The sequence below is a fragment of the Schistocerca cancellata genome, chromosome 8, assembly GCF_023864275.1.
Source record: "Schistocerca cancellata isolate TAMUIC-IGC-003103 chromosome 8, iqSchCanc2.1, whole genome shotgun sequence".
NCBI classification, from domain to species: domain Eukaryota; kingdom Metazoa; phylum Arthropoda; class Insecta; order Orthoptera; family Acrididae; genus Schistocerca; species Schistocerca cancellata.
Genome location: NC_064633.1, coordinates 495345049 through 495369619, shown reverse-complemented (window position 1 = coordinate 495369619; position 24571 = coordinate 495345049). Strand labels below are relative to the sequence as shown.

Below are 24571 nucleotides of genomic sequence, written 5' to 3'. Positions count from 1 at the left end.
GGCTGCACGATCCGTTACAGCCATGCGGATAAGATGCCTGTCATCTCAACTGCTAGTGATACGACGCCTGGGGTGGTGGTGGTTGTTAGGATGTTTAAGGGGGGCTAAACAGCTAAGGTCATCAGTCCCCCATTCCAAAAACAGGCGAGACATTAAGGCGCGGAGCAGATAAAACCCCAAGGGGAAGGATACTCCCCCCCCCCAGGCCCTAAAAGAACACAAATGCGGTAACGAATACGACAGACACGAAGAGGACAGATGAACACCAGACAGAAAGAAACAGAAGAAAAGAAGATGGCCGGAGACTGGTTGACTGACCACGACAACAAAAAAGGGAAAGAGTCAACCAACCGACTACACACTAAAAGCTGCAACCAAATATGAGAGACTCGAGGACAAGAGACACACAAGGTGCAGGACCACTCTAAATGGAACCATAAAAAGGACTAGCACGGATAAAATGTAAAACACTGTCAGCCATGGAGGCATCGTCGCATAAAATCAAAGGCAAGGTGCCCGGGAGATTAAAAGACTGCCGAAGGGTGCGCAGTCGGGGACACTCCTATAAAACGTGGGCGACCGTCAGCCGGGACCCACACCGACACAGGGGGGGATCCTCCTGTTGCAAAAGATGGCCGTGCGTCAGGTATGTATGGCCGATGCGGAGCCGACACAGGATGACAGAGTCCCTGCGAGAAGACCGCAGGGAGGAGCGCCACACATCGGTCGTCTCCTTGACAGCCCGCAGTTTATTCTGGGCTGTCATGCCATGCCACTCAACAGACCACACCCCAAGCACCTTACGGCGCAACACCAGCTGCAGGTTGCGAGCTGTGAGGCCGATCTCCAAAGCTGGGGCGTCGATCGCCCCTTTGGCCAGCCTGTCAACACGTTCGTTCCCCGGGATGCCAACGTGACCTGGCGTCCAAACCAAGACCACTGAACGACCAGAGCGGGCAATGGCGGAAACAGACTCCTGAATAGGGGACACCAGAGGAGAAGAGGGATAGCAGCGGTCGATGGCCTGAAGGCTGCTCAGGGAGTCGCTGCAGATGACGACGGACCTACCTGAGCAGAAACGCATATGCTCAAGAGCGCGCAAGATGGCCACCAGCTCTGCAGTAAAAATACTGCAGCCAGCCGGCAAGGAGCGTTGCTCAACATGGGCAGCGTGAGCAAAAGCGTAGGCAGTGCGACCATCAACCAGGGAACCATCAGTGTAGACAGGCTCACAGCCCGGAAATGATTCGAGGAGCGCAAGAAAACGGCGACGGAGGGCCACAGGCAGAACCGAGTCCTTAGGTCCCTGTGCCAAATCCAGACGGACGGACGGCCGGGACAAACACCAGGGAGGCGTAGGTGTACAGACCCGGAAGGGAGGCAGAAGAGGGAACGACCCCAGTTCTGACAGCAGGGACTGAACACAGACAGCTACGGAAAGCCCAGACCTAGGTCGCCATTCGGGCAGATGGAGAACCATGGCAGGGAAAAGCAGGCGACGATTGGGATGGCCTGGCGAGCAATGCACGTGGATAGCATAGTCGGCGAGCAGAAGATGGCGGCGAATCCGCAGCGGGGGAACCCCGGCCTCGACCAGTAGACTATCCACGGGGCTGGTGCGAAAAGCGCCAGTTGCAAGCCGAACCCCACAGTGGTGTATGGGGTCTAACAACTGCAACACTGAGGTTGACGCAGACCCATAGGCCAGGCTCCCATAATCAAGCCGGGACTGCACAAGGGCTCTGTACAATCGCAGCAACGTGCAGCGATCTGCACCCCAAGACGTGTGGCTAAGGCAGCGGAGGGCGTTGAGGTGCCGCCAGCATTTTTGCTTCAGCTGAGTAACATGAGGAACCCATGTGAGCCGGGCATCAAACACGAGTCCCAAGAAGCGGCAAGTGTCCACCACGTCAAGCAGGTGGCCGTCGAGATAAAGTGCAGGATGAGGGTGGACCGTCCGACGCCTGCAGAAGTGCATAACTCGAGTCTTGGCAGCAGAGAACTGAAAACCATGAGTCAGAGTCCATGATGCTGCCTTGCGAACGGCGACTTGCAGCCTGCGTTCGGCGACTCCCGTAGTCGTGGAGCTAAATGAGATGCATAAGTCGTCGGCATACAAAGAAGGAGACACCAACGACCCCACTGCTGCAGCCAGACCATTAATGGCCACTAGAAATAAGGAGACGCTCAACACCGAGCCCTGCAGGACCCCATTTTCCTGTATATAAGAGGAACTAGAGGTGGCACCGACTTGCACCCGGAAAGAGCGGCGCAATAAAAAGCTTTGAAGAAAAGCCGGGAGCCGACCACAAAGACCCCACTCATGCAACGTGGCGAGGATATGATGCCGCCATGTGGTGTCATACGCCTTCTGCAGATCGAAAAATACAGCAACGAGATGCTGACGTCGGGCAAAGGCCGTACGGACAGCAGATTCCAGCCGCACCAAATTGTCCGCTGCAGACCGGCCCAGGCGGAAGCCACCCTGGGAGGGAGCGAGGAGACCGCGCGACTCAAGGACCCAACACAAACGCCGCCCCACCATACGTTCGAGCAATTTGCTCAAAACGTTGGTGAGGGTAATGGGACGATAGCTGTCCACCGCCAGTGGGTCCGCACCGGGCTTCAAGATGGGGACAATAAGACCCTCTCGCCACTGCGACGGGAACACGCCCTCACTCCAGATGCGGTTAAAGATGGTGAGGATGTGTCTCTGGCAGTCCCTGGAGAGATGCTTCAGCATCTGTGCGTGGATGCAGTCTGGGCCTGGTGCTGTATCAGGGCAATCGGCGAGGGCAGCGAGGAATTCCCTCTCGCTGAAAGGAGCATTGTATTCTTCAGAACGACGCGTGCGGAACGATAACAGCATCTGCTCGGCACGCTCCTTGAGAGAGCGAAAGGTGGGGGGATAAGTTGCAGTCGCAGAGCTCTTAGCGAAGTGCGCAGCAAGGTGTTCAGCAATGGCGGCAGCGTCCGTGCAGACAGCGCCGGCCAGGGAGATCCCAGGGACACCCGTAGGGGTCTGGGATCCATAAATCCGCCGGATCCGGGACCACACGAGCGAGGGGGAGACACGGGAGCCCAGGGATGAGACGTACCTCTCCCAGCACTCCTGCTTACGCCGTGCAATAAGACGACGGGCGAAGGCACGGAGCCTCTTAAAGGCGATGAGGGTCTCCAGAGACGGGTGCCGCCTATGACGCTGAAGAGCCCGCCTACGGTCGCGAATAGCCTCAGCAATCTCCGGCGACCACCAGGGGACAGCCTTCCTCCGAGGGAGGCCAGAAGAATGGGGGATGGAAGCCTCGGCCGCTGAAATGATGGACGTGGTTAAAACACGGACCACCTCGTCAATGTCACCCTGTGGGGGAGACTCAATGGTTGCAGCGGAAGTAAAAGCCGGCCAGTCAGCCCTGTGTAGAGCCCAGCGGGGCAGGTGCCCAGAAGAATGACACTGGGGCAGTGACAAATAGATGGGAAAATGGTCACTACCACACAGGTCAGGAAGCACTCTCCAGTGGAGGGATGGGACAAGTCCAGGGCTGCAAATAGAGAGATCGATGGCCGAGAACGAGCCATGGGCCACACTGAAATGCGTGGGAGCACCGGTGTTCAAGAGGCTAAGGTCGAGCTGAGCCAACACATGCTCCACGGCCCGACCGCGGTCATCGGAAACAGTCCCACCCCATAGAGGGTTGTGGGCATTGAAATCGCCCAGCAGCAAAAAAGGTGGCGGCAGTTGGGCTATCAGAGCAGCCAGGACATGCTGCGCGACAGCACCATCAGGTGGAAGGTAAATACTGCAGATGGTAATAGCCTGTGGCGTCCACACCCGAACAGCGACAGCCTCTAAAGCTGTTTGTAGAGGTACAAACTCGCTGTGAAGAGAGTTAAGGACATATATGCAGACGCCACCAGACACCCGTGCATAAGCTGCCCGGTTCTTAAAATAACCCCGATAGCCACGGAGGGCGGGGGTTCGCATTGCTGGAAACCAAGTTTCCTGCAGAGCAATGCAAAGGAAAGGATGACGGCTGAGAAGTTGGCAGAGCTCAGCTAGATGGTGGAAGAAACCGCTGCAGTTCCACTGGAGGATGGTATTAGCCATGGATGGGAAAGGCGTGAAGGGACTGGGGAGGCAGATTACGCCTCTGGGGCCCCTGCTGCTACTAAGTCACCACCTGGACAACAGCTATCTATTGCATCCGATGGTCTGGCGAGATCCATGTCCTCAGCGGACGCCAGAATCTCCACCTCATCCTCAGACGCAGAGCTTGTAGGAAGCGGTGGAATGGGTGCCACCGCAATGTCAGTAGCCTTGGGGAGTTTCTTCTTCTTCTGCTTCTCGCGCTGTGCCTTTGGTGGCTCAGGCTGGGAGGGCGTCACTGGGTCAGTCTCAGGGACAGACGACGACCGTGTGTCCCGACGACCAGGGACCGGCGGTTGTTTAAGCCACTTGCGGCTTTCGGCCTCAGTACCGGTCGGAACTTGGGAAGGGAGGTCCCCAAGGGACCCCTTCCTTACGAGAGTAGCCGAAGAAGTCTTACGCTTCTCCGGCTGGGAAGGGGGAACTGATGTCCCCAATGGGTGGGGGGGGGGGGGTGTTGCTCCTGAAGTAGATGGAGCAGGAGCAACAGTGGGTTTAGTGCCCCCCACCATCAAGGGGGCAGGTGTGGGACTTCGACTCTGAGAGCTGACTGGAGCGGATGGAACTGTAGCAGGAGTGACAGTTGCGGCATAAGAAGCTGTCATGCGCACTGGATGAAGCCGATCATATTTCCGCTTCGCCTCAGTGTACGTCAGGCGGTCGAGAGTCTTGATTTCCATGATCTTCCGCTCCCTCTGCAGAATCTGACAGTCTGGCGAGCAAGGCGGATGGTGCGCACCACAGTTCACACAGTTTGGAGGCGGGGCACAGGGATGATCAGGATGGGATGGTCGACCGCAATCGCGACAGACGAGGTCGGAAGCACAGCGTGAAGACATATGGCCGAACTTCCAACACTTGAAGCACCACATCGGGGGAGGGATATATGGCTTGACATCACAACGGTACACAATCACCTTGACCTTCTCAGGTAACGTGTCATCCTCGAAGGCCAAGATGAAGGCACCGGTGGCAACTTGACGATCCCTCGGACCCCGGTGGACGCGCCGGACGAAATGGACACCGCGGCGCTCCAAGTTGGCGCGCAGCTCGTCATCGGACTGTAAAAGGAGATCCCTGTGGAAGATAATGCCTTGGACCATATTCAGACTTTTATGGGGCGTGATAGTGACGGAGACATCCCCCAGCTTAGTACAAGCGAGCAAGGCCCGCGACTGGGCTGAGGATGCCGTTTTTATCAACACCGATCCGGACCGCATCTTGGACAAGCCCTCCACCTCCCCAAACTTGTCCTCTAAATGCTCTACAAAGAACTGAGACTTCACGGACATAAAAGAGTCCCCATCAGCTCTGGTACAGACAAGATATCTGGGCGAATACGTCTCACTTTCATGCAATGCCTTTCGTTCCTCCCATGGTGTGGCGAGGGAAGGGAACGATTTGGGGTCATACACATTAGCCTTAAAGTGAGCTTTGGAACGCTTAGAGACTGCTGACGGCTGGCCGCCAGCGAGAGATGATGTACCACGCTTCATTGCGGGTCATCCGCCCTGATGCCACCTACTCCGACCAAGGGCCCTCCCCACGGGCGCCACCCAGCCACAGCAAAGGCCACCTGGCAGGATGGCCACTGCCGGGAGTCCCGATGCCCCAGGGAGATGGGCACCTACTCCTTGGCATACGTGGGGAGTTAACGGCGCAGGCATCAGTAGAGCGATCCCTGTGTTGTCAGGGGGCTACAACCAAGAGGGTACATGGCGGCCCCACCACAACGGACTGGCTACCGTGCTGGATGTTAGGTGACATGTGGTCCATGGGCGTCGTCAGTGCAGAAAAGGGCCCTGCACAGTGCTTGGCAGAAACTGCACGCGGGAGCGTATCCATGCCCAAGCGATGGAGAGCGGGCAGGACTGCAATGCAACGACGAATAAGATGGCGAAAGTTCTCAACACAACATGGACACAATGCACCAAGTAAGGCGCCCTTCCCCAATCGGCTCGCTCTTCGGAAAGATTTTGAGATATGGAGGTCAAACCCGACAGGGGACCATCACATAAGGCCGAAACGTTTGAGACTCCTTTGAGTCGCCTCTTACGACAGGCAGGAATACCGCGGGCCTATTCTAACCCCCGAACCCGCAGGGTTGCTGCTCGAGTTGGTCGAGATCCAATGACTGTTAGCAGAATATGGAATCGGTGGGTCCAGGAGGGTAATACGGAACACCGTGCTGGATCCCAACGGCCTCGTATCACTAGCAGTCGAAATGACAGGCATCTTATCCGCATGGCTCTAACAGATCGTGCAGCCACGTCTCGATGCCTGAGTCAATAGATGGGGACGTTTGCAAGACAACAACCATCTGCACGAACAGTTCGACGTTTGCAGCAGCAGGGAACATTAGCTCGGAGACCATGGTTGTTGTTACCCTTAACGCTGCATCACAGACAGGAGCGCCTGTGATGGTGCACTCAACGACGAACCTGGGTGCACGAATGGCAAAACGTCATTTTTTCGGATAAATCCAGGTTCTGTTTACAGCATCATGATGGTCGCATCCGTGTTTGGCGACATCGCATCGCGGTGAACGCACATTGGAAGCGAGTATTCGTCATCGCCATACTGGCGTATCACCCGGCGTGATGGTATGGGGTGCCATTGGTTACACGTCTCGGTCACCTCTCGTTCGCATTGACGGCACTTTGAACAGTGGACGTTACATTTCAGATGTGTTACGACCCGTGGCTCTACCCTTCATTCATTCCCTGCGAAACCCTACATTTCTGCAGGATAATGCACGACCGCATGTTGCAGGTCCTGTACGGGCCTTTCTGGATACAGAAAATGTTCGACTGCTGCCCTGGCCAGCACATTCTCCAGATCTCGCACCAATTGAAAACGTCTGGTCAATGGTGGCCGAGCAACTGGCTCGTCACAACACGCCAGTCACTACTCTTGATAAACTGTGGTATCGTGTTGAAGCTGCATGGGCAGACTTACCTGTACACGCCATTCAAGCTCTGTTTGATTCAATGCCCAGGCGTATCAAGGACGTTATTACGCCCGAGGTGGTTGTTCTGGGTACTCATTTCTCAGGATCTTTTCACCCAAATTGCGTGAAAATGTAATCACATGTCAGTTCTAGTATAATTTATTTCTCCAATGAATACCCTTTTATCGTCTGCTTTTCTTCTTGGTGTAGCAATTTTAACGGCCAGTAGTGTAAACTAAATACCTAGAAATTATAACTGCGAACAACTTAAATTGAAATGATGACAGTGATCTGATGAAGGAAAACAAAGGACTGTGTTTTATTGGCAGACCACTTAGCAGATGCAAGAAATCCATTAAATAGATTGCCTACACTAGACTTGCCCGTCTTCTGCTAGAGTATCGCTCTGTACAATAAGGTTTCTTTACCAGATAGGATTATTAGAGGACGTCGAAAAAGTTCAAAGAAGGGCAGATGGTGTTGTATTATCGCCAAATAGGGGAGAGAATCCATGGATATGATACGCAACTTGGTGTGGCAATCATAAAAACAAAGGTGTTTTTCATTGCGTCGAGATATTTTCACGAAGTTTTAATCTTGAACTTTCTCTTCTGAATGTGAAAATATTTTTGTGACGTCCACCTATATAGGGATAAATGATCATTATAATAAAATCGGAGAAATTACAGCTCGTCTAAAAAGATTTATGTGTTCGTTTTTCCTGCGCCGATACAGAGCGGAACGGTAGAGAACTAGTGTGAAAAATTGGTTCGATGAACTGTCTGCCAGACACTTAAGTGAACTGCAGAGTAGTCTAGCTTTAAGATCGGATGTAGAAGTAATTAGTTGTAGGACCAATAACGTTTCTGTAACGAATTTTCACTAAATAATCGATGAGGATGCTGATTATGTATCCACTAAAGAAGTCGACCCACCAGAATAAAGCGATCATCGATACGAATTGACTGAGATATCTACATGCTTGATTACGTTTTGAATTAAACTGTGAAAAGCAATCTTAACAGACAATTAAAGTCAGCTTAATTAACAAACTAAAGCAGATACTGTCATTATAGCAGTATATGTTGGCAATCAAATATAACATTTGTATCATAAGTTTTATATGTTTAATTAACCATTTTAATTATTTATTCAGAATTTTGCGTGGTTTCATTCACAGTCCAAATGTGATTCAAGACTGCAGCAGCAAAAAGAGCTGGATACTTCCGTGAGGACAGACATGCCAAACATGTGTGTACTTGTTCAAGGCGCAGTGAACGAAATCAGAAAATTGATCAATGCAATTGAAACATATAATTATTCAAATTAGATCTGTGGGCGAACTGCTCGATGTATTGTTAAGTGTTGTATGTCATTTTTTCAGCTCTTTAGTGTACTCCTAATGCCGCGTCTAGCTTTAAGATCGGATGTATAAAAATAAGATTGGCAGTTACTCTGACACTTAGAGTGACGTAAGGGAAATTGCGGGTAGGGAGACCAGACCCAACTAGTTTCGCAGCGTTAGAGCCACATCTTCAGGGATGCATCCGTATATAAACCAGAGTAAAACAAATAACAATCCTGTTTCGGTTAAAATGTAGTTGATCTATACACGAAGCTATATAGGATAAATTATATTCTCACATTAATTTCAGAATTTATTTCAAACGATAACCAGTAGATGAAACATTCTTTATCCAATTGTGATAAAAATGTTCAAGACTCAAGAAGTCGGTGGTCACATTTAAAACAGAAGAGAATACGGGGAACGTCATCCAGATATAGGGAATATAGAATAAGAATAAAGTGTTAAACCGGAGAGATATGAAAAATAAAACAAATTATATGTGTAGGTGGTGAAAGCGACGTTCAATCTGGTAAGGTAAAATAAATCTCATGAAGCAGATCTTGTATGATTGTGCGATAGGCGACGAAGATCAAGTGAAGATATGATGCTTCTTATAGGATAGACCACCTAGCTAAAACAAAGACAAGGGGGGAAAGTAGAACGAGGGGAACATCAGCCCGATACAGGAAATCTAAAGTAAGAATAAAAACGTAAACCAGATAATATATAAAAGTATAAAACAAATGACGTGTAGATGAGTTTAACCATTACTACACAGTCAGCCTGAATGGAGAAGTAGTAATTATTATAGTAATGGTCGCCTGCCTCCTGAATGACTTTGTGTCACATTTATATTATTGAAATTAAAACGTCCTCTAAAATCTTGGAATCCCTGGGATGGAGATCTTGTCAGTTTCAATGTCGATAACGGGAAAAAATGGACAAGATTCTAGATTCCAGGAATGGATGAATTGTCAATATAAATAATTAACCCTCTCGCTGCTGTCGGCGTGTGTATGCGTCCTGCCACGGCGTTCCCCAAGAGCTGTGGACGAGTACGCACGTGACTTGGGTTTCCCTACTGTACTATTGACGTCTGTACGCATGCTGAGCCACTGATCTCTCATTGCTACCGACGAGTTACTTCCATATCTTGGTGAATAAACAAGTTAAGAGTATTTATCATACAATATACGTGCCTCAGTGCCTATTATCATTTGTAAAAACCTCGTTTTGATATCTAGAATCGTTTACGAGGTATGAAGATTGTTATGACATATGATTCGCGAATGACTGCATAAACTGCGATCATCCTTCGGATTTATAAATGAATGTCTCGATAAGGAGATATAACTTTAATGTCAATTTTAAATAAAATTTCGATATCTTTTCTGCATTACATTCCGTGCAATGTATCAGCTAATATCAAGCATATGTTTATGCAGTGCATTTTTATCTCCACAGATTCTTTAAAATCTCGTGTAATGTTTTACTTAATTTGATGCAGCACAGTAAGTATGACGGACAGTGAAAAGGAATTCAGTTTTTTATCGAGTGAAGATACGAGGCGTATTCCGAAAGAAAGATCCGATCGGTCGCGAAATGGAAACCACAGTGAAAATCGGATAAAGCTTTGCATAGGTGTGCTCGATAGTGTCTCTAGTATGCTCACTGATCGCGTCACGTCTGTCTTTTCAGTTCTAAGAGCACAGTGAGCACGTAAAAGTGCCTAGCCAACAGTGTCTCCCGCTACGACAAATGTCTCAGACGGAGTGGCGAATATGCAGAGACGTTGCTAAAAAGTGTGGTTAACTATTGCAAATAACATACTTTTGATATTCACTGTGGTTTCCATTTCGCTACCGATCGGACTTTACATCCAGAATACGCCTCGTATAAGACTGTAAGATGCGCAAAAATCCTATTTTTGCATCTAGCAGTTTTTGAGAAATCGGATGATAAGTATTTAATATCGGCCGTAACGCCGTCTCTGAGCACAAACGCCAGCATTTGGCGAGCAGTACAGCCATAATAAAATCCGTCCCAGAGCGGAATGCACAGACCACGTCTGTAGCACCGAAAGGGTTAAGTTTGTCTGGAACCTTTAGTCCACGAGTCCTATGCAAACGTGGTCTCTCTCTCTCTCTCTCTCTCTCTCTCTCTCTCTCCATATATATATATATATATATATATAAGCAGATTCAGAAGGATGTGGGTTGCAGTAGGTACTGGGAGATGAAGGAGCTTACAAGGATAGATTAGCATGGAGAGCTGCATCAAACCAGTCTCAGGACTGAAGGCCACAACAACAACAACAACAACTCTTATTTCGTGATATGTTTGGACCAGTCACTATCAATGGACCACCCTATATATATATATATATATATATATATCACTATCAATGGACCACCCTATATATATATATATATATATATATATATATATATAAGGTGGTCCATTGATAGTGACTGGTCCAAACATATCACGAAATAAGAGTTGTTGTTGTTGTGGCCTTCAGTCCTGAGACTGGTTTGATGCAGCTCTCCATGCTAATCTATCCTTGTAAGCTCCTTCATCTCCCAGTACCTACTGCAACCTACATCCTTCTGAATCTGCTTAGTGTATTCATCTCTTGGTCTCCCTCTACGATTTTTATCCTCCACGCTGCCCTCCAATGCTAAATTTGTGATCCCTTGATGCCTCAGGACATGTCCTAACAACCGATCCCTTCTTCTGGTCAAGTTGTGCCACAAACTTCTCTTCTCCCCAATCCTATTCAATACCTGCTCATTAGTTACGTGATCTACCCACCTAATCTTCAACATTCTTCTGTAGCACCACATTTCGAAAGCTTCTATTCTCTTCTTGTCCAAACTATTTATTGTCCATGTTTCACTTCCATACATGGCTACACTCCATACAAATACTTTCAGAAACGACTTCCTGACACTTAGATCTATACTCGATGTTAACAAATTTCTCTTCTTCAGAAACGCTTTCCTTGCCATTGCCAGTCTACATTTTATATCGTCTCTACTTCGACCATCATCAGTTATTTTGCTCCCCAAATAGCAAAACTCCTTTACTACTTTAAGTGTCTCATTTCCTAACCTAATTCCCTCAGCATCACCCGACTTAATTCGACTACATTCCATTATCCTTGTTTTGCTTTTGTTGATGCTCATCTTATATCCTCCTTTCAAGACACTGTCCATTCCGTTCAACTGCTCTTCCAAGTCCTTTGCCATCTGACAGAATTACAATGTCATCGGCGAACCTCAAAGTTTTTATTTCTTCTCCCTGGATTTTAATACATCAAACGAAAAAACTACAAAGAACGAAACTCGTCTAGCTTGAAAGGGGAAACCAGATGGCGCTATGGTTGGCCCGCTAGATGGCGCTGCCATAGGTCAAACGGATATCAACTTTTTTTTGTTTTTTTTTTTTAACAGGAACCCACATTTTTATTACATATTCGTGTAGTACGTAGAGAAATATGAATGTTTTAGTTAGACCACTTTTTTCGCTTTGTGATAGATGGCGCTGTAATAGTCACAAATGTACAAGTACGTGGTATCACGTAACATTCCGCTAGTGCGGACGGTATTTGCTTCGTGATACATTACGCGTGTTAAAATGGACCGTTTACCAATCGCGGAAAAGGTCGATATCGTGTTGATGTATGGCTATTGTGATTAAAATGCCCAACGGGCGTGTGCTATGTATGCTGCTCGGTATCCTGGAAGACATCATCCAAGTGTCCGGACCGTTCGCCGGATAGTTACGTTATTTAAGGAAACAGGAAGTGTTCAGCCACATGTGAAACGTCAACCACGACCTGCAACAAATGATGATGCAGACGTAGGTGTGTTAGCTGCTGTCGCGGATAATCCGCACATCAGTAGCAGTTAAAGTGCGCGAGAATCGGGAATCTCAAAAACTTCGGTGTTGAGAATGCTACATCAACATCGATTGCACCCGTACCATATTTCTATGCACCAGGAATTGCATGGCGACGACTTTGAACGTCGTCCACAGTTCTGCCACTGGGCACAAGAGAAATTACGGGACAATGACACATTTTCTGCACGTGTTCTATTTAACGACGAAGCGTCATTCACCAACAGAGGTAACGTAAACCGGCATAATATGCACTATTGGCCAACGGAAAATCCACGGAGGCTGCGACAAGTGGAACATCAGCGACCTTGACGGGTTAATGTATGGTGCGGCATTATGGGAGGAAGGATAATTGGCCCCGATTTTGTCGATGGCAATCTAAGTGGTGCAATGTATGCTGATTTCCTACGTAATGTTCTACCGATGTTACTATAAGATGTTTCACAGCATGGCAGAATGGCGATGTACTTTCAACATAATGGATGTCCGGCACATAGCTCGCGTGCGGTTGAAGCGGTATTGAATAGCATATTTCATGATAGGTGGATTAGTCGTCGAAGCACCTAACCATGGCCCGCACGTTCACCGGACCTGACGTCCCCGGATTCCTTTCTGTGGGGAAAGTTGAAGGATATTTACTATCGTGATCCACAGACAACGCCTGACAACATGCGTCAACGCATTGTCAATGCATGTGTGAACATTACGGAAGGCGAACTACTCGCTGTTGAGAGGAATGTCGTTACACGTATTGCCAAATGCATTGAGGTTGGCGGACATCATTTTAATTTAAAAAACCTGCGTGTTAGCAACTGTTGGTCTAAAATTGTGAGCCATATGTTTGTGACTATTACAGCGCCATCTGTCACAAAGCGAAAAAAGTGGTCCAACTAAAACATTCATATTTCTTTACGTACTACACGAATATATAATAAAAATGGGGGTTCCTATTTAAAAAACGCAGTTGATATCCGTTTGACCTATGACAGAGCCATCTAGCGGGCCAACCATAGCGCCATCTGGTTTCCCCCTTCAAGCTAGACAAGTTTCGTTCTTTGTAGTTCTTTCGTTTGATGCTTATTTCGTGAGATATTTGGCCCGGTCACGATCAATGGATCCGTTATGGTTCAGCGCAGCAATGTGAGCCAATAAATTCTCTCTCTTTTTCAGGGGTAAGTTCGGCACGGTGTACCGCTGCCGCGAGAAAAGTACTGGTCTCCGGCTGGCGGCCAAAATGGTGTCCACACCGAAGCGCGAAGACCGGCGCAATGTGGAGCGAGAGGTGGACGTGATGCGCGTGCTGCAGCACCCCAGGCTCATACAGCTGTACGACGCCTTCGACAACGGCAAGACCATGTGCGTCGTTCTAGAGCTGTGAGTATCCACTCCTGTTCTTCCTCTGCACTCACATTTACACGCTAACCACTGACTGGTCTGATGCAGCTCTCGACGCTATCAATGTAAGTCTCCAGATCTCTGCAGAACTCCTGAACCCTACGTTTCAACACTCGAGGCTTAATCTCCCTCTGCTACAGGGGATGGGCAAAAATTTGGAAACAACACATTAAAAAACTAAACTCCGCCCGAACAGGCCTTGGAAGGCCCAACGGCACACCGACGGCCGCCGTGTCATCCTGAGCCCACAGACGTCACTGGATGGGGATATGGAGGAGGATGTGGTCAGCACACCGCCCTCCCTGCCGTAGGTCAGTTTACGAGACCGGTGTCGCTACTTCTCAATGAAGTAGCTCCTCAATTTGCCTCACAAGGGCTGAGTGCATCCCGCTTGCCAACAGCGGTCGGCAGACCGGATGGTCACCCATCCAAGCGCCAGCCCAGCTCGACAGCGCTTAACTTCGGTGATCAGACAGGAACCGGTGTTACCACCGCGGCAAGGCCTTTGCCTGTGGTTTGATATGGTAGTCCAAAAAGACACTTTTTGACTGTAAATGCCCCTTTCACGAAATCTCATTCGACGTTCAGTAGCCAAAATGCTCATAATTTCTGTATTGACCACACCATTAACACGGATGTTCGCCTCGTCAGAAAACCAGAGATAATGCAGAAATCCTTCCCCTTCCCTCTGCATTACCCAAGCAGCAGAGATACACCTGTCTTCTTTTTCTGCTGACCCAGAAGAGTACGGAGCATTCTCATTTTATATGAGAATAAATAAATGTCTAAATCAAGAATGTGCCGAACAGGGTAACGTGATATTCCAAGTTATTCTTTTTGACTTAAGATGTGCTTTGCATTGCCAGTCTCACAGCTTCCACGTTTTCAGGTGATCTGATATGAAACACATCCTATTATTTTCAAATTTCTGGTGTAATCTGTAGATTTTCTACTTAGCGAGAGCCCACCGTGTGTTAAAATGTTAACAAAAACAACTCTGTGTAATAACCATACTCTGCGTGTAAAAGCACTAACTTGGCTCTTTGTTCAGCAGTCAGCCATTTCATGTCCACCATCTTAACCGATATAAGCTGTGCCCTAGCGGGCTCTTCGGGAACCACTGCATACACTACCCGCGTTTTCTAATGTGTCGCTTTAAGAATCACCCTGAAATAAATATCAAATGCTTCAATATCTCCTGCGCAGCCTTGTACGTTTTTGAACAGGTCTTGAGAAGTGGAAATAGATTACCGAATAAAAAGTTTGGGTGCTAATTAAATAAGACACCTTGGATTCATATCTTCGTAACAAACAACGATACAAGAAAGGCACTCATGCTGATTAATGTCCACTGGCAGCTAAACAACATTTGTTTGGCATTTCCTTTTTATTTTGCGTGGTCAGAATACATGTGACACCCTGCATACATAACCACATTGATATTTAACATGTAATATATAGAGGAACAGTTATCTACATGCAGTAAGTGCATAGGCTTGTCTAAGCTACTTATCATTAACTCAGCAGAAATTTTACCTCTGAACCTAAATAATAAGATAATTTGTAGTAGACTCGATGTTTGGTACGTTTTAATTTTCTTTTTTATTTGTAATGATTAACAATTTCTTGCTCTGTGTCAGATTCAAATTGTTAATCTTTGAAGACTTCACCCTGAAATACAGAATCACTCTTTGAACTAAGACAATGACGCAAAGTCTATGTGGTCGTTTTTTCCTGCTCTGTTGTGGATAAAAGTAAGAACTAAACTGAAATTTATTTTTATTAGTAGCAACAAACACAATTAAGGAGTAAATGTATTGAGAAGTGAATGCAAGAACTTCGGGATTTTTAAAGAGGCATCTGCGAGATGTCCATGTAGCAACTTTACACACTATTTCTACAGCTCACTCTTGCTGTAAAAATATTTTGTTTGTCTTAGCTGCCATGCTCCATACCATAATTACCTCAGAAAAAAGGCAGTGAACGTATGTAAATAGACACCTCCTCGGTCTTCAAGTTAACACAACGAGACACACTTCTGAGCGCAGCTTATGCCAAATTGAGCTTCTTGTATATTATCTATATGTCGGCCCTATTTTAGCTTGTTAAGCACTTGGACCCAAAGTAATTTTAAACATACGTTTCATTCAGTGTGACAAACAGTTTCAATTTCGCATAGTAGTAGTGCTTTTCATTTCGTTGGAACTGCATAATATGAACTTGTGTGAGATCAAGATTTGAACTAATTGTTGTGAACCGTTTCTAGGCCTGTCCAACTATCGTCTGGTCTCTGTCTGGTGTGGCTGAATATGCTAGTATCAATTTGCAATAACCTCAGTTTTTAAACAATCCTTCAAATTCACTGGAAAGTCATTAATGTGGGTTAGGAACAGGACCAGTCCTAATACTGAAAATTCCTTAGCTACGCTGAAATTTAAATTCCATTATTAACTACATTTTTCTGCAACACTTAGTACCTACTGCGGAACAGAAGGACGTGGACAGCGATTTAAATGACTGGTTTTATGTTCTATTTGCAGTATTGAAGGAGGTGAACTTTTTGAAAGAGTCATCGATGATGATTTCATCCTCACAGAGAAGTCCTGCACCGTTTTTATGAGACAAATATGCGAAGGCATGGAGTTCATACACTCCAAACACATTCTGCATTTGGACATGAAGGTGAGCTAAACATGAGTTTCGTATCCTACAAGAATGCTTTACATATCATACGCTCTATCTCCTCATTGTTTATTTTCACATTTCAGCCAGAAAACATATTGTGCCTCACAAAAACTGGAAACAGAATAAAAATAATTGACTTCGGACTAGCAAGAAAGTTCGATCCAACCAAGAAACTGCAAGTTCTGTTCGGGACACCAGAATTTGTTGCTCCTGAAGTTGTAAATTTTGACCAGATTGGATTCGGCACTGACATGTGGTCGATTGGAGTTATTTGCTACGTATTGTAAGTAGAAGAATTCTTATCTATTGTAGTTTTAAAGGCGCTACGTATTAATAGCATCTTAAAAACATTTGGTAATGCTGTTTAGGAGGTACAAAGCAGTACAATAAGATTGTTTTGAACAACAGACAACTTAGCTTGACGCTCGTCTTTTTCTTCAGTCTAATTTTTGTTTTAGCACAATCAGCAATATTGCATCGTCAACCATTTTCTTATATTTCTTTCATGTTCACCACTTATCTGAGCAAACCAGCTTCTCATATATTAAAAAGAATTATTTCATATTTTTAGACGTAGTATATAGACTGAAATAAGAAAAAAGTCCAGTAAACATGGACTCCAAAACCCATGCCTTAGGCATAAGAACTATGAGCATTTGTTCATCTTAGCTATTGTGAAACACATCTCTTCTACTGCTTATACTTTACATTCCATATTCTGCGAGGTTGTAGCACGGTCCAAAATAAGAAAAAAATGTCAAGCAAACATGGGCTCCAAAAAGCACTCCTTCAGAGGTATGAACACTTGTTCTGTGTTTGAGTGTAGCGAAAATGGAGTGCTCATAGCTCTTAAGGTATGCATTTTAGGGCTCATGCTAACTGGACAGTTTTGTCTTATTTTGACCCATTCTATCGCCTCTCAAAACTGGGATACATTTTTAACACCCTGTATTTCTAAGTTTTTTTTTAAGAACCATCCTCATCTGTAATCGCACAAACACGTCCTGTAAATTATGTAGACCCCTTCCACTTTCACCATGAGGGAGAAAGTGGCAAAGAATCTGCCCCAGAAATGAATGGAGACTTTAAGAAATTTGTGTACTAATTTCGGCCCATTCTTTTGCGTGTAGAATATTATTGAAGCTCAATAAACGTGCGATTACTTCTCAGTAACTTTCGTAGACAGTGTACATGATTCAGAAAACCTCTGGTACATGCAAAATCAATTCTCAGTATCAACTAACAGCCAGTCCTCCATTGGAGTGTCCTAACATTGTTTGCCACTTTATGGCACGCGAAGTCAAATTGTGCTCTGCTGCTAACATCTTTGGGAACAACTGAATTACTTTGGATCAGTGATTTTTTTTCACGTCTTCCAGCATGTAAATTTACCAAAAAACGCGTTAGTGATTGGCTGACCACCGTTGATCGATCCATCATCTTTCCCAATACTCTCTTGACACAGGAAATCTCTGCATTACCTGTGTGTTGGAAGTAAAAGTAAACCTGGTTCTCAGTTCAGTTTGATAGAATGTCGCATGTCTCCGAACCCGAACGAGACAATGAAGCTTTTTCCCAGAGATCAGATCTGTCAAAGAGGGTATCCTCTTTAGATCATGCGTGTATTGTCATTTTACAGCAAGAAGGTTTGTCAGCCGCCGAATCGGCGTACATCACAGCGATCTCAATCGAACATTCGGCCACTATAGTGGACACAGATCTGCTTCATAGTAGTCTTCGCGGTCAGAAACGGCAGCGGATGGCGGCTACATACAAATCATGGATCGTAGAAGAATGGAGCAGAACTGCGTCCTGCGACTCTGGAGCCAAGTGGGTGGGCATGTTAACCCACACAGTATGCGACCATCTTAACACGATAAATTTGGCCTCCTAGACTTCCGCTAAGAAGAACAATGCGAACTTTAAGCACCGTGGTGCATGAAGGAGATGATCAGGGCATCATCTGGAACTGACGCTTGATCAATGATCTCTTGTTCTTTTCACTGACGTTTGCAGGATTTGCCCGATTCTTGATGATCGTCGAAAGAGAGTCACTGCAAAATTAATGCATAACTTTTTCTTTTCAAAAATCCCTCTTTGATCTACTTCTTTGCCATTCACGGAGGTCATAGAGTCATTTTTCCCATTTGTATTCCAATTTAACTTAATTTGTTTCCGCAGTTCGCACTGTCGTAGCGCTCCGTCAAGGTAGATGCTGCACGTAATGTCCGCCTGAAGCATCGTGCTGTTACAGGATTCCTTTGTTGTGAGAACGAGACAGTGATAAGCACTCACAAAAGACTGAGGAAGGTGTATGGCGAAAGTTGACAGGCCAGTACCTGAGACCACCCACAGCGAGAGACGGGACACTGCACAGACTCTTGACAATATGCAGAGTATTCACGATCTGATTTTGGTTGACAATCACATAGCAGTGAATTAACTGTCAATGCTAGTGGGAGTAGGAGAAGCGAGCGTGTGCAGAATATTAACAGTTTAAGTCGAAAAAAAATTGCGCCACATGGATTCCGAAAATGTTGACGAATGTCCACGAAGAAACACGGAAGGCACTGTGCAGCAAACTTTTGGAATAGTGCGAGATTTCCGGAGATGACTTCCATAAAGGAATTGTGACGGGAGATGAAACTTAGTTGCATCACTTTGTAGCAGAGACGGAATGGAAGTTGATGGAACGGCACCATGAAAACACACCCGAAGATGAAGAGATTGAAAACTGTGCCTTTAGCGGGAAAAGTGATAGTGTGTTTTTTGATTCAGAATAACTGTTGCTTAAGGGCATCTGACCACAATGAACCACAATTAAATCTGACATGTATGAGGTAACCCTTAAGAAACTTCGTAACTGCGTTCTACAACATCGGTAAAACACGAAGTTTTGCTGTTGCCCAGCCACATATCAATGAGAAAACCACCACCAGGCCCACAAACCTTGGGTGAACAATATTAAAACACCCACCTTACACCCCTGATCTGGTACCGATTCAGCAAACTGAAGGAATCCCTCCGTAGAAGAAGATTCGAAGTTGACTCGCTTGGGAAGGCTGCTACAGGGGCTCAAGCGCGCTTATCCTGACTTCTTGCCGTCCTGGTATACAGGCTTTAGTTCCATGATGGCGTAAGACAATTGAAAGAGACTGAGATTATGTGGAAAAATGACAATTTTGTCTTTCAAGAACGTATCAATATTCTGTGAAAATGTGAAAGACGTGGTAAATAGACTGGATGTTTAAAAAACAACATTCTTCGTTCTTTTTGGAGTGACTCTCGTAGATGAGTACGGAGACGGCCAGGAACCAATGCTCGCCTCAGGTATGCAGTCCCACGGGTTCAGAAGAGAAGGTCTTGCACGAGTGTGTTGTGTGGATGTCGGATGCTCTTATCACTACCAAGGGTAATTTGAGGGCTGTGCAGTATCGGGACACAATTCCCCTCCTATTTACCAGCCTTACAATCACCGTTTTGGCGTCAGTTTCCTCATTTAAAACAATAATGAACGAGCATACTATACCCATCTCGTGATCACCTTCCTCTTGGAGGCAGGAAAAATCCTCTTGCAGTGGACTCCAGTATCTGTTATCAACCCGACTGAGCGTGTTTGGGACTAGCTGGAACTTACAGTTCGTCGTCGCAGGAACCCTTTTCATACATTGGATAATAGATCACTAAGTGGAACAGGTTTCTCAGGCATGTATCAACCATCTTGTGAGCAGAATTCCAAGGAAGATCCAAGCATGTTACAGTGTTTAGCAGTTCTAGATATAAAGTATGCAAATGAGTCCGCGATGGTATTAAGGCGCTTTATTTGTAAAGGTCCGTCTTGATCAGATAAATTATACAATTAACAATAACCAGTTTCAGCCTTTGCAATCTTCTAATCTGTTACAAACACAAAAATAGTGGAAACTTCCTGGTAGATGAAGACTGTGTGCCGGACCGAGACTCGAACTCGGGACCTTTGCCTTTCGCGGGCAAGTGCTCTGAGATTTTTTTAAAATCTCATTTTGTTCATTTTAGTTCGTTTCATCTGCTCGGAGCGGACGTCGCAAGACACCCGTTCAGTTCGTCTTTGATCCATTAACTCAGGTTTTTTTTTTATTACAGAGGGCAGCTAACCGTCTGACCGAACACGCTGAGCTACCGTGCCGGCACCATCTGAGCTACCCAAGCACGACTCACGACCCGTCCTCACAGCTTCAACTCAGCCAATACCTCGTCTCATAGTGTCTAAAACATAAGTTTAATTGTATGAAGCTATTTCTACAACAGACCAAGTGATACATAAGAAAAAAAAAGAAAATATTAACTAGAGTACCAGCCATGCATACCAGTCATACGTATTATAAAAATATCCTGATGTAAGTATCAACGTCAGTCCGTATATCTAAGTACATAGTAAATCCTAGTAACAATTTATTTGTACAAATACAGGATACACTCAGGTCATTACCGTCACTTTCCGTATAGACTGGAGTTGATACTTATATCAGAATATTTTTATGGTAACTATGGCTAATATAAACCGAGGAGAACAAAAGTCATGAGATACCTTCTAATATGACGTCGAACTACCTTTTACCGGGTGTAATGATGCAACTCGACATGGCACGGACTCAACAAGATGTTGGAATTTCCCTGCAGAAAACTGAGCCATGATACTTCTATAGCCATCCATAAACACGAAAGTGTTTCCGGTGCAGCATTTTTTGCACGAACTAACCTTTTGATTATGTCCCATAAATGTCCGATGGGATTCATTTCTGGCAATCTGAGAGGCCAAATCATTCGCTCGAATAGTCCAAAATGTTCTTCAAAACATTAGCGAACATTTGTGGCCCAATGACATGGCGCATTGTCATCCACAAAAATTCCATAGCTGATTTGTTGCAGGTGTTCTTCAAGTAGCCGAACATAACCATTCCCATCAATGAGCGGGTCAGTCGGACTAGAGGACTCAGCCCACTCCACAGACCACACTATTATGGGGCCACGACCAGCTGCACAGTGCCTTGTTGACAGACTGGATCCATGGCTTCGTGGGGCCTGCCCCACACTCGAACACTTCCGACTGAAATCAGGACTCATCTGACCGTCGTCCTGAATCCAACCGATATGGTCACGAGCCCAGGAAAGTCGCTGCAGGCGATGTCTTCCTGTTAGCAAAGGCATTCGCGTCGGTCTTCTGCTGCCACAGCTCATTAATGGCAGATTTCGCCGCACTGCCCAAACGGATACGTTCGTCGTACGTCCTACATTGATTTCTATGGTTATTGCATGCAGTGTTGCCTGTCTTTTAGCACGGATAACTCTAGGCAAACGCCGCTTCAAAAATGGTTCAAATGGCTCTGAGCACTATGGGACTTTACATCTATGGTCATCAGTCCCCTAGAACTTAGAACTACTTAAACCTAACTAACCTAAGGACATCACACAACACCCAGTCATCACGAGGCAGAGAAAATCCCTGACCCCGCTGGGAATCGAACCCGGGAACCCGGGCGCGGGAAGCGAGAACGCTACCGCACGACCACGAGCTGCGGACCAAACGCCGCTGCTCTCGGTAATTAAGTGAAGGCCGTCGGCCACTGTGTTATCCGTGGTGAGAAGTAATGTCAGAAATTTTGTATTCTCGGCACACTCTTGACACTGTGGGTCTCAGAATACTTAATTCTCTAACAATTTCCGAAATGTAATATCTCACGCGTCTAGCTCCAACTAACAGTCCGCATTCAAAAGTCTGTTAATTTCCCTAGTGTGGCCATAATCACGTCGGAAACCTATTCACATCGATCACCTGAGAACACATGGCAGGTCCATCATTGCTCTGCCCTTTTATAACTTGTGTACGCGATACTACTGCCATCTGTGTATTTGCACATCGCTATAACATCACCTGTCCGCAGCTCGAGGTCTCGCGGTAGCGTTCTCGCTTCCCGAGCCCGGTGTCGCGGGTTCGATTCCCAGCGGAGTCAGGGATTTTCACCTGCCCAGAGATGTCTGGGTGTTGTTGTGTCGCCTTCATCATCATTCATCCCCATTACAGTCAGAGAAAGGCAACAGCAAACCACCCCCATTAGGACCTTGCCTAGTACGGCGGTGTGGATCTCCCGCATCGTTCCCCTACGTTCCGTCTAGAAGGATGGGACTTCATTTCCATTTCCATAATATCAATTGTCATCCAATGTACAGGGCTGATAATCATGTTAGTATTTTTTTATTTTTCTTGTGTATCACTAGACCTGTTGTAGAAATTGCTTCAGCTAATTGAAATTAGGTTTTTACATAATTGTTTTTCTATTTATAACAGATCTGAAGATGGTAGTGGCCGAAACTGGTACTTGTGAATTGTACAATTTATGTGTTCGAGAGAGACCTTTACAAATAACGTGTTACAATGCATGGCGTGCATCAACACGGTAACCATTGTTACCCTGCACCATATTTTGATTTTACAGACGTACAAAGATTTTGAAACAGATTTGGAAATATATTTGGCACCACGCACAAACGTTTTCCTCTTCCACTTCAAGGAGGGCGTTGGCCCGTTCCGAAACCAAAGGAATTTGACAAAAGTGCTGTCCCCGTCCGTCCTATGTCATGTTTTCCAGTTTGGTCGAAATGTCATGTTTGCCATGGAAGGTGCTTAGGTGGCATCCTTTTATATGCTTGGTCGTATTAAAAACAAGAACATAAAATACAAGATTTGGTCATACCATTTTTGTAGTATGTAATAACTTTTATCATTCTTGTTTTTATGCCTAGTAGTTGTCTTTCATTATTGCTCCAAACTCTGTCCCTTAGCGTTTCCAAGAAGTGACCTCAAAAGCTCATCCCAGTTGCTTCAATTCTTCGTTCATCTCCTCTTCTTATGATTCAGTTTTCTCTACAGCACGTGAGAGCAGGCTTAGCTAAGGCGTTGTGTAATCTTAGTGTTATCTCTTTCCTCATAGTTCTACGAAGATGCCCCCCTGCACAACCATTTATGCTCCTGTATATTTGAGCCATATCTGTTCTATTATTTTATTGCCTGTCATTAATTTTGCACTCCTTATGTGTTTCCCTTCCATTGCCATTAAATTTCTTTTATTTATAGATATAAACATTTGTTATTCAATTTAAACACATCTTCTTGTGAAGTACTTTCACGGTCTGATAGAAATACTTGGTCGCCTGCATATAAAATGGGTTTAACAAATTTATTCTTCCCAGATCCATCTTCTTGGGGTTTTATAGTATCACTCTTCTATAACTGTTGACACACACAGTACATCAAAGTGGATTGGTGAGAGACCACATATTCGTTTTTCCCTTTGAATAAAATGTGGAATAGTAACCTTTACATTGGTTTAGTGACAATGTAACATTTTTCCCCTTTAGTGTTCTAGGACTAACGGAATTCAATCAATTTACGTACGTTATAGTCAGTGAGTTTCCTCATATTTCAGCGCCCCTATCATATCATATGCCTTCTCGTAGTATAATAATACCATAAATAATGGCTCGTTGAAATGTTTCACCTGCGCAGAAACTGCCTTTAGAAAGCTACATTGTTCCTCTCGTAAAAATGCTTCTGCTATTAGCTGTAGTTTCCTTTTAATGATAGATGAATAGACTTTATAAGCAGCATTTAAAATGTTTGTATCCCAGTAATTTTAGTATTCTTTTTCATCTCATTTTTATCTCTTTATCTGCATTCACAATGTATTTAAAAACAAGGCCAGAGAAGACACGACGGTAAATATTTATAAAACTATGACCGATCCAGCATTTCTTCAGGGAAGTGAATGTTTGGTTACTCACAAAAAGAACACTAGGTAAAATACAAGATGCAGAAATGAAATTTCTAAGAAGAACAAAAGGCTGCTTAAGAAGAGACCACACATAAAACGAAACAGTGCGACAAGAACTAAAAGTAGAGCCGATTGAGAGCAGAATAACCAAACACCACAAAAACTTGTTGCGAACAGATAGAGAGAATGGACAGGAAACAACTTCCCAAAACAGGCTTAGCTTAGAAACCAGCGGAAATAAACGACGTTGGAAGACATAAGAAGAGATGGACAGACAATTTGTGAAGCAGGAACAGGCACAATGAAGTGTAGAAGAAGAAAAGATGTGCAAAGCT

General features: G+C 45.5%; 1 protein-coding gene across 1 annotated transcript in view; it reads left to right on the top strand.

Moving 5' to 3' along the window:
* The window catches only part of LOC126094587 (myosin light chain kinase, smooth muscle-like), a 390310-nt gene that overhangs the window by 349996 nt on the left and 15743 nt on the right, over window positions 1-24571 (top strand). Inside the window, exons 4-6 of the mRNA XM_049909052.1 lie at window positions 13519-13722; window positions 16284-16425; window positions 16512-16711. Coding sequence (XP_049765009.1) covers window positions 13519-13722; window positions 16284-16425; window positions 16512-16711 — 546 coding nt within the window. The remainder of the gene's footprint in view (window positions 1-13518; window positions 13723-16283; window positions 16426-16511; window positions 16712-24571) is intronic.